At 45.6% G+C, this 11,374-nt stretch overlaps 1 protein-coding gene across 5 annotated transcripts in view; it reads left to right on the plus strand.

Annotated features, from left to right (window-relative positions):
- Nucleotides 1-1,646, plus strand: part of CMTM8 (CKLF like MARVEL transmembrane domain containing 8) — a 65,457-nt gene extending 63,811 nt beyond the window's left edge. For all 5 annotated transcript variants that reach the window (XM_056335039.1, XM_056335038.1, XM_056335042.1 and 2 more), the window contains 2 exons: nucleotides 443-524; nucleotides 909-1,646. In XM_056335039.1, coding sequence (XP_056191014.1) covers nucleotides 443-524; nucleotides 909-922 — 96 coding nt within the window. In that variant the 3' untranslated portion in view covers nucleotides 923-1,646. The remainder of the gene's footprint in view (nucleotides 1-442; nucleotides 525-908) is intronic.
- The last annotated feature ends 9,728 nt before the right edge of the window (nucleotides 1,647-11,374 follow it).

The following is an 11,374-nucleotide window of genomic DNA, read 5'->3' on the forward strand; positions in this document are numbered from 1 at the left end:
TCAGAAACTTAGTCCTGATGATGCAAACAGACTAGAAGATTTACCTGACTTGTTTATTGGCAGATGGCAGGGAAAGACTTGTTTGAATGGGGCAGTGAAAGAGCAGTCATCAGAGGTGTTAGGAAAAGTCTTTTCTTTCTGGCAGAATCCTAGCGAGAAGTCTCGAAGGTGAGACTATGCTGCTGTCCAGCTTTTCCTCCTTCCTTGTATATGACTCACTCTGTCTTTCAGTCATTGTTTTGACAAGACATAAGCTGCTATTATACTACAGAAATTTTTAAATTTTTAGTATATTGGCAGAATGGAGTGAAATACAACTTTTTTCGTTCTGTTAACATCATAAAATATGTAGCTGGATATACAAAGACTGCCCATACATTCATGGAATATGTGTCATCTAATGTTCTGGAAGTATTTGTGGTTTGTTTGTTTTCTCATCCAGACTTTCGGGTTCCTAGCTACGATCCTTTGTGTTTTAAGCATATGGTCATCCTACAAGGTTTCATGCATCACGCAGTCAACAAGTAAGTTTCGTGCTTAGTAACTGCCAGAATGCTTCCCAAAATGAATATTTATATTTTCTGCCACAGAAAATTTGTTTTCCAGAATGAATATTTATATTTTCTGCTGTGTTTACCTGGAAGGATTTATTAACATCCTGTTACTTGTTACTCAGAATTACTCACAAAGCAATAATTCCGTATTTTCTGTCAACACAGACAAATTACAGCTCTTGACGGCTGCTAACAACTAACTACAAGAGCAAAATAACTTGCTTGTAGCAAATAGTAAATGTTAGTGCTTTCTCTTCTACCCTAACCCCTACCAAAAGAAGGTTTCCTGTGTGTTCCTTCAAGTAGTTGAATTTGTTTGTGGCAACGCAAGTGACGCTGTCTTCTTTTTCAAAGATGCATCTGTATGACTCCTTCATCTCTGCAAGACATCTGCCTTACAAAAAAGGATACCAAAGAGGAGTGTGCACTACTGAAGAGAGAGCATGGGTATTTTGTTACTAGCCTGGAGACCCGGTAACTTCTGAAGATCTACTTGAATGCCTATGCTAAACAATGTTGTGAACCAAAGTTTGTTTGCTCCCCCACCTCCCCAGTGCAAGAAGTTTATAATGGAGAGCCTGCTTTTTATGAGCTTTACAGAGATAGACAACTTCTGTCTCATAAGCTGGGCTGTGGTCATTTCTAGCTGTTTGCAATAAGTGCATTTAAAACTTATTTGGAGAGCCATTTGGTTCTCCTTTGAGAGGGATGGAAAAATTGCTTTTGATTTCCTCCATCTGTTTACAGAAAGGAAATCCTGTGAATTCCTACCTGATTCTTAACTTTCAAGGGTGATTTGTTTAACAAAGGAACTGCTACAAACTGATTTGTGCCTGGATAAGCTGACCCAAGTCTTTGTTACCTCTTTATCAGAAAGGTGGACTTTGTCTAACATCAGCTCAGCCAGCATCAAAAATTATGAACTGCAACTTGAATACATCACTGCGAACACTCCTTCCTAGCCCTAATACTACATGATGAAATCGGGGGGTTTTCTCCATGAATTTTTACAGGTTATTAACAATCAAAGATTATTCTTGAAAACTTCACTCTGCTAAACACAGGAAAATACATACCCAAGAATATATGCTTTATGTTTTGTGGTTTTTTTTCCTTTTCACAAATACTTCTTTCTAAAATGGGTATATTTGAGACCTGCTCTTTAGAAAATTTTGGTGCATTTCCTATAAAATGCTGGACACATTCCTCCTCTTTGGAGTCTAACGGTGTTTATTGGAAGCCCATTGTGAATGGAGCAATGCGCTGCTTTCTCTCTCTCACATGCAGCTTGTCCCTGCCTCTGCTGGGATCCATGCTTTTGGAGACTCTGCCGGGAGCCTGGACAGGCAGAACAGTTGAGTTTTGTCCAACCTGTTAGTGTCATGAAGTTCTACGTGACTTTGAGGCTGAGCTTCTGCCTTCTTGGCACCTTTGTCTTTCTGTCCTTTTGCAGTCCCTCTGGTGAGCTGGAAGTTCTTTGCAGGAAAAAGGGAAGTGCAGGCCCCTCTTCCTTGGTGCTTCCCCTTTCACGTCTAGCTGTGAAGTAGGACTTTTCCTTGTAAGTTGGTCTCTTCTGTCAGGACAACCGCATGAGAATGCAGCAGGTTTCTGCAAGAAGTAGGATTTATACAGTTTACCGGGTCCAGTCTGGAGGTAAACAAACATTTTCTGGCCAGCTATGCATTTTTCTGTTTGAAATTCTGTGCCAATACTGCTATATAGTGGTCCTCTCAGAAAAGTCTTTTTGTGCCCCATTAGCAGGTCATCATACATTGCCATTTTTTGCCACCTTATTTTTTTCTGTCACCATAATATATGTATCTTTGCTTGGCTTTCCCCCCGGCTCCGCCCCCACCCCCCACCCCTCTTGGACAAGAGAAATCAGCCAACTGCTAAATGTCAAAAATTTTGAGTAAGTAGATGAAAGTAACTAAACAGATAACCTGGAAAGGTAGAAATACCCCACCACACAGTGCACGATTTCTGTGATTCTTCTCGCTGTTCCTTTTCGTAAGTGCCCTATTTACAGCAACATAGAGCAGGAAATAATTTGAAAGTGCAAAAGTCTGCTCTTTGTGGATTAAGATACATTCTCTCCCAAGATAAACTGCTTTGATGTTAATATAGAGGATTATTCAAATAAAACTATATAGCAGGCAGTTATAATGTTATTAATTTCACATTGACTGTCTTTTATTTATTTCTTTTCAATGTCCAACTTTGGCCTGCTTTTCTGCCCCATGCTTTCAGAAGATGTATTTCGTGTTTGGTTGGAAATGGGTTGCTTTTTTCTTTTAAATGACCTGAACTGAGCATGCCTCAAAGGCTCTCTGGCTTAACAGACATCTTTCTCAGCTACAAGACCACTGTTTGCAGCGTCAGTGATGGTTCAGGCTTCCTTGCCCTGCCAGCACAGGACTGGTCCAAAGGACATACATGACAAGGGACTTCATTCTGGGCACTTTGAATGAAAATACTTGCAGAAGAAGGTACACCCCCCCACACCCTGTATGTATTTTTTTGCAGCAAGGGTGCTTGATCACCAGTTCCCCTGCCAAGGCTAACTTAACTCGAGTTTTTAGAAACCAGCACTCTGACTTTAATTTGGACTGACGTGGTAAGATACTTAAGGATACAACTTCTTCTGTTCCCCCAGAGGAAAGAGAAGTGCTCTACTTCTCCTTCGCCTCCTGAGATACCACCTCAGGTAGTAGGCACATTCCTACAAGCTTTAACCTCTCTTGGCAATCCAGTGGGAAACCAATGTTCTGCTGCACACAGCATGAATGCAGCCGAGACCTCAGCGCTGCGGTGGCATGGGGAGAAGCACCTGCTAAGGATTGGGGCTGGAGCCTGAGCTTGCTCTGAAGAAAAGGCTGTTTCCACTCTGCTGGAATCGTGCCCAGTCTCCTGGCACTCCACTGGCACCTTTTTTTCAGCCTCCCACATCACTCTGTCGCTTGTCACCACGCAGGGGAAAAAAGTATCAGGGAAATTGCATGTAGTCTGACAACCAAAGAATTTCTGAACCATGCTCTGTGGTCACCCAAATAATATGTTTTACTGCGAGTGCACTTGTTTATACTGGATCAAGAGAAGTAAATTACAAGTTCCCTTTTGGTTTTTGTGCCTATCGACAGGTCTAAGGTATGCCTGCAGGTTTGGCTGTTACGACAGCGCTGGGTCCGTAGACCCACCAGATGCTCTTAATGCAGTATGTTTTCAGGCTGGAAAACTGACATGTCTGCTGCCAAAGCTTCCTCACTTCCCTCAGATTCTCCTTGCGAAACGTCTACCAAGGAAAGCACAGGTTTTGCTGTAATCACCAGCTCTACCAGGGGTCTTTGAATGACAGCTCCGTCTGGCAGGGACTTTGGCACCTCACTACTGTAGCTCTGCCAGCAAAAGTATTTTAAGTTTCCTTCAGTGTCAGCCTGGTTCTGAAAGCTCCATCTGTCTGCAGCTTTGTCAAATATGGGATTCCAGCTGTTATAGAAATTAACTATGTTTGCTATTTGGATGATGTAAGAGCTTTGAGAATCAGATTGTTGTCTTGTTCATTTTTTTCCTTCCTCTACTAGAGCAGTGACCTTCTCTCTGGGGACTTTCAGAATATATCCTGTAGCTGGAGGACAAGAGGCAGGAGCCATGGAAATACCTGTTCCCCTGCTGTTGTGTTTAGATTGCTGGTCTCTGGCTATCCCACCCAAAAGCTGTCCATCCTCTTCAGCTCCAAGATGAGTGTAGTATATCCTTTGAGCCAACACAGGTAGAGTTTTGTGTTCAGTCTTACTGAAAATTAGTATGTAAACCTTGGGAGAAGAAAATAGTACAAACAGTTTCATATTGCAGAAAACCCCAAACCCTGACGTTTGAGCTCTGGGGCCTTAAGGTAAGTTAAGAGAGTGGGTAGTGCTTTTGTCAGGTACAATCTGGGAAGACGAGAAGGGGAAAAAAAACTTCCTTAAAAAAAGAGGAAGGGTGGCTTTGAAAAGCTTGAGGACTGCAGTGCTAGGTGAAGACACTGCAGGTTATGTGACAGCTTGCACGCTTCTTCTGTTGCTCTGAAATTGTGGTGTTGTGCATTGTGTGAACTAGGAAGGAATAAGTTCTTTGCTCCTGAAAAGGCTTCGGGAACAAATCACTGTGGGGTACAGAGGGGATAGCAAGACCCTATGAAAATAATAACTTCTAATGAATTGGGGAGGTGTTGTGTTGTGAGTAATGCTCCAGGGAAGAGGACTAAGAGCTTATCAGGTCAAAGAGGAGCAGGAGACAAGAGTGAGCAGGTGTCAACATTGGTAGAAAGCTTGTGAAAGAGAAACTAATGTGAGCACATTATGCACTAATGGAAATGCGGCGGATACCCACAGTTTCTGGCTGTCCGTACTTAAAGGGCAGACCTACCTGGAGTGATAGAAAAGTCTCTTTTCTGCTGGCCTGCTATGCACGCTTCATACCCCATGTCTGGGATTTTCACGTTCTGCTGAAGCTCCAGAAGGAGGGCACTAAACCTGACCCAGAGGCTGCAGAACATGGCATCAAGGTGCCGCATGTTCTGCCCTGCTGAACTTAACAATTGCTCTGGGCTCTGCTGCGCTTAGAGACAGCACGGGCAAAATGCTGCTGCTGAGTGTGGGAGGCTGTGCGCTGGCCGGTGGCCTTGGCCAGCCCTGCGGCTAGGGGCAGCGGTGCAGACCTGCTTGTAGACTGTCATCTGAAAGCCAGGGAAGGCTGGAGCTGCGCGTTGCTAGCCCAGCTGATGGGCTTGACACTGGGCTGGCATCCTGGTGGTGCAGCTGTTTGTGTGAGGTGGGGAGAAGCGGGTAAGAGAAAGGGTCTGTGGGAAGCCCATGTCCTGTTCCTTCTGCCTGCAGAGATCTCCTCCCAGGTGGCAGGAGAGAGACCTCATTACAAAGCTCTAGGGTATTCTTAAGCAACCCTCCCGTTTAGGCCGTCTCAGGTTTTGGACTGGAGCACAGGTGCAGGCACCGTGCCCTTGGCTTACCTTTTGCTCCTCTGCAGGTGTGCAGGGCTGCACGCTTGGGCAGCCAGTCTGAGGAACAGTCAGCTCTTGGTTTTGGTCTCTGGTCCCAGGGCTTGTTTGACCCCGCTACATGGAAGCAGGTCAGAAAGTCGCAGTGGTGCTTGTCCTATTCCTCTCCTGGAGAAGGATGACTACTTTTTTCCAGCACGACAGCTGGATAACAGGAAAAGCTGTAAGTGCTGTTGGCTGCTCCTTCCTATGCCTGTCCCCCTTCTAGAGGTCACTGGTCACCCACAGCTGGCTGCCGCAGAGTTTGTTTCTGTTCTGCCTGTCCTTGAGCCCAGAGCCCATCAGCCTCGGCCAGTCCCCTGGGTCAGCACTCTGTTTTCTCATGGTAAGTATGCACCATTGTTTATTACTAGGGACTGACCACTATACAGTGGGTTCCCACCATCCAGGAGCTTGCATTAAAAAAAAAAAAAAAAAAAAAGGCCATCTTTGTAAACAACTGATGAAGAGTAGCTTTATCCTCTTATATCTGCACTGGTTTACTGGGTTAATGACTTGCCAATTTATTAAGTACTGAACAAGCTCTCATTACCTGCCTGGACCAGCCCCTCTGCCTTGGGGCAGTTGGCAAAAAAAATAAATATAAATCTCTGCTTTTTTCCGTCTGCCAAACTTCTGTTTGAGCTGCTCTGACAGTGAAGCTGTCTGGCCATGCCCAGAAGCAGCACTTCGAGCAGGTAGGAAGCTTAAAAGACGAAAGAAAAAAAAAAAAAAGAGTTGCAGCACCACAGGAGCTTTCTCAAGGGCGAGATGGTTGCCAGTCACAAGGTTTCAGTTTTACATGAAGGCAGAATTTAGGTACTGAAATCTTTGACGTTGTTCTGGTTTAGTGCTGTGACAGCTTGGCTTCAAAGGCACGATGCTGTGGCTGCTTATGTGCTGGGGTGGGGGGCAGTAGTACAACAGCGGGGGCTCATAAAAAGGAGGCTGGGAGGGACCTTGCCTTTTGGGGTGGTGGGAAATAAGGAGGGTGGCCCTAGAAAAGTGAGTGCAGAGGAAGAAGCTGAAGTCAGGGGACCTCTACAGAGCAGCAGCACTACCCGCCCCTTCCTGAGCAAGGTGCTCAGAACAGTGCTGGGCCTCGCGTTAATGTTTTCAGAGTGCCTCCAGCAGCACCTGGCTTTTGCATTTTGCTAAGCTGCAGCTTTACGGAAAGGTGCATAAGGTAAACATTTTTAAGAGCTGTTTTGTCACTGGGTAAGTGCTAATTGGTTCTCAGATGAGACTTGTGTTCGACAGAGTACGTCCTTCGGAGCACCAGCCAGCCATGAAGGCCGGAGCTTTTGAAGCAGAAGGATTAGGACACAGATAAAATTACATCAATTAAAATGCATTTTTTTGTGCATCCTGGCTTGAACCAAGTTAAATTAAAAATGCCCAAGATGATGTAATTTCATATATCACTCTTTAGACGTTTACAGGCGTAGAATAACAGCAATGCACAAAGCAAACCGTTTGAAAGGAATAAACTACAACCTCTGAAGCATTAGCAAGAGAGCAGCAGTCCTGCCCCCCTCACTGCGACAGGGAATTCAGCCAGCAGTGTGGAGGGTCACAGGAAGGCACAGGTGTCCTGGTGCCAACGCTCAGTGCTACAAAGCCCCCAGGTTACTCTGGCCCCGAAATGCGTTCAGCCGTGCCTGGCGCAGGGCACTGCCATGTATACCGCCTTCAGAGCCCCTCGCCTGTGGCTCTAGAGAGGCGTGCCCGCAGGCTGGGACACCCTGCAAAGGAGACCGGTAGCGATGTGGCAAACGCACCGCCTGGAAAAAAGAGGGAATAGAACAGAAGATAAGGAACAGACCAAGTGCTCTGTGCTTTGCACGTGTGGGTATGTTTAGAAAAAAAGTAATGTGTGGTGGCGAAGCAAACACCTGCACGTTTCTGCGGCTGATGAAGGGGCTACCAGAAAGACAAGATGTCAGATTTTGAAGTGGAGCCGATGTGTGTGTGTAGGACGTGGTAAAGTCCGAGCAGAGTGGTGGGGCATTTCTCCCCTGCGGGGGTGAATATCCCCAAGCTGCTAATGTAGAGTCATTGCTAAATTAAGTATGTCTGAGCCATTTGTTCTTTCCTTACATGTTTGCACTTGTGCAGGAAAGGCAACAGCAGACAAGCAGCCTTCTTGGCTTAGGAGGAATTGTAGCAAGACGCTAGAAACCTTGAGGGAAAAGAAACCCCACAGGAGTAGACTTGCAGGCACCTAACCTTTAGGCATACAAGGACAGACTGAGAAATTGGAGACAGCACTCATCCTGCACCTGTTTTTACAGCCCAAAGAGAGTAAATTCTCCCAGGGAAAAGCACAGTGTGTCTTGGAGGCTATTTGCATGGGACTAGCCTTAATACCCAGCCATTCTCTTTGTGTAGTTAAAGGAGAAAAAGGGACAAGAGTGAATCACAGCAGCAGTGTGTCACAGGAGCACAGGAGTTACTCTTCCCCCTCTGATTCACCCTCTTCCTCCATCAGCTACCAGGGGAGCTTGGGCTCCCAGCTGGAACCCCTCAGGGTGGGGCTGAGGAGATACCCCCTTTACTTTCCCATGCAGAGCTGGGGCAACACCGACCTCCTAATTCCAGCACTTGCATCTCCTAATATCATAGCTGTGGGGTGGGAAGAGACCAGGCTAGGGGTTGTGTATCACCTCAAAGCCTGTAGCCAAAAGCATCCATTTGCAGCTTCCTTTTATTGTATCTGCTAGCCAGCTGTGGTGGTAGGCTATGATTCCCTCCCTCCCCGCGTACAGCCCTGCCAGCACGCACAATTACACCAGTTTCTTTTATTGAGAGCACTGGGGGTTGTATGAGGTAGACCGGTGCTGCTGGTGGCTCTCTGTACCCCCCCCCGAGTACAAATCACAGCTCTGGTGGCATAACGGCTCTTTTTAAATCAGAGTGCTTTGTCCATCTAGCACAGCCTACTGTTATTTCTACATCTGTAAATCACTCTTAACATAAAACTTAATGATCTGCATCCCCCTTTTTCATGAACCCCAGCCAAACAAGAGCACAATGCTGCAGCTGTAGCTATTAAGCTATGGTGGCAGCACAGCACTCCATTAATACCTCATGCTCAGCAGTTTGTGGTGCACGACAGCTGAATAATTATGCCCTTGTTACCCTCAAATAAGAGGCACAATTGCCAGAAACAAGCATTTACAATTAAAAAAAGCAAACCTGTATCAAGTCAAGGACAACATTTTTTCATTCATAAAACAAGCCTTTCTGAACAAGAGGACTATGAGGCAGAAGACAGACTGACATTAATGAGCCAGTTGTTTCTAAGGCTGTATTGTACCCCCTCAGACAGACCTCCATAGCTGCTTTATCCCAGCTGTTCTGGGAAACTAGTAGGCAGAACTTTAGCCAAAGCTGTCCTCGCTCTGAATTGCACTGATAGGTTTAGTTTAGATTTGAGGGACAGGAATGGGAAGCAGGGCTTCAACAACGCAGGTATCAATAACCAGTGATCTGCAGCCTTTGAAATGGAGCAGACAGGCACAGGAGAGTGAAAACGGGTGGTGTTAGCAATAAAAATAGAAGTGGCGAGAGTCTGTCCTCCTTTCTGAGGGTGCCTTGTTGCTCACGCCAGGGTTAAGCTCCATGTCTTTGGTTAGTGGGGTGCAGACACAACAGAACAGTTAACTTGCCTCCTTCCGTACCTACAGCTCAACATTAACAGAGATTTCAGAATCGTGCCAGCACTGATATTTTCGGAAGAGTGACAGCTGGTGCAAAGGAAATAGTTAAAAGGAGGGCTGTGGTGCAGACAGACTTGCATTATTTTGAGCAACATTAAACCATACTCTAAGCAAGGGCAGGGCATACGGTAATAAAAAACTTCTCATGCTTTTGTCTTACAATATTAGGCTTTCAGTAAGTCCAAGTGAGGACTGAAAAGAGAATTCTGACGTACACCCCAGGTTTAGCACTGCAGAATACTCCATCCTTTCATGCAGCACGTCTAGCAACAGATACCTGACTGGGTATCTGCTGGCCTGCCTGCACATGAATCATGCTACAGAAGAATGTTCTTATACTGTCACCTCCTTGTGAAGCCCTGACTCTGACCTCGGGGCTTACCAACTTCAAAACAGCCAAGTCTGGTTTATTTTCCCAGTCCTGTTCAAATATTCAGCCAAGAGATAATAGGTCATAAGAAACAAAACTGAATGAGTGATCATGACATGTGGGCTGGTCAAAGCAAGTTTCGCTGGGGTGCCTGGAGAGGACTGGAATTGCAAGAAGCCCTGTCTGGCACGCTTCACATGTTTGCCAACATTTCTGTTTGTGGACCCTGATTTTTTCCCAGCATGTATAATTTGCATTTTTGGATAATAAGCTGCTCTCATTTAACTTCCCCGGAGTCCGGGAAATGCTCAGGTATTCCCCATTCCCTTGTCCTCTCATCCATGATCCACAGACCTTTCATTGAAAGCCACGGCATAGTACAGACCACAAAAATCTTCAAAGCCATACTACAGAGTTATAGGTGCAGGTGTAGTCATGCAGCTGAAACTTGAATTTTTAAAAACATCTCTTGACAGGTTACAAAACCAAAGGAGTAAAATGAAGAACCCTTTCAAACTGCTCAGGTAAAATATCTCCTTGAGACAATATCTATCTGATTATATTATGAAAAAGCCTTCAGGCTGTATTTTGAGAAGTAAGCAAATGACTGGATGCAGTATCACTAAATTGCACCCTTCAATTTATAGCCACACTGACAGAAGAGGGCAAGGGGGGTTTTAAGTCCACTGAAAATACAGGTGGGAAGCGGGTGAAGTCGTCCAAGACCAAGTAATTTCAATCACACGATCATCTTTGCCCTCTTGTGGGCAAACTTCTCTCCTGCAGCTTCTCGGCAGATGGCTGCGCAGACTGCACCAACAGAATGCGAAAAACGTCGCTGGCCTTCCGTGTGCTTCCTTTAGCAGGCAAAGCATAGCTATTCTGAATCCAAAAATAAGTCAAAGCCAAAGCCCCGCCAAGCAGTTACCCTTGCTCGGCTCCTGCCCGACAGCACGGAGGCTGTGTGACGAAGCAAAAGCAAGCGGCCGGCCGTGCTCCTTGCTGCGAGGAGGAGGCCCACCTGAAAGCAAGGAAACACAGACGTGCCTTGAACTATGGATGCGCAGACAGCAGCGACCAGGTGGTGCCTTGTGCGCTCACGACAGACAGCTGCACACTGCCAGCCTATGAGATACGCTGCCCTGCTGCACTATTCTGGTCATCTACAGTAAACTAACTTGGATTATGCTACTGAGAAAGGAGTTGCCATCGTTCTAGCAATAACATGACTTAAACTGTGTGGTCATGCTCCAAATTATTAAACGTTTATTAACCTTTCTTAGGACTTCCGAGTTATTTTCTCATGCTGTGTAAATCCACCACTGATCTAGCCTTTTAATACAACATTTTGTCTCAATCATTTTCTTGCCACTAGTTTTCACATGTAATTAAAAGCCCTAGAGACCTTTGTTCCTTATGAATCCTTATGGTTACACTCATCTCTGGCAGCTTCATCAGAGACAATTTCCCTTTAACGTTACAATATAAATAAAATACACCACGGCATTCCAACTTCAGTGCCGGCAATGCAGAAAGTGCTGTTCTTCTCCTGTTTACAAGACAACCACCAGATAATGAGCAATCTGTAGGATTATGAAACAAAAAAGCAGCCCTGCCAGAAACCATGCAGGTTTATTTCCTTTTCCTCGCCCCCTACCACTGATAATCAGACAGCTGCTCCCCTTCGACCCAG

This window comes from Falco biarmicus, chromosome 4 (assembly GCF_023638135.1).
Source record: "Falco biarmicus isolate bFalBia1 chromosome 4, bFalBia1.pri, whole genome shotgun sequence".
Lineage (NCBI taxonomy): Eukaryota > Metazoa > Chordata > Aves > Falconiformes > Falconidae > Falco > Falco biarmicus.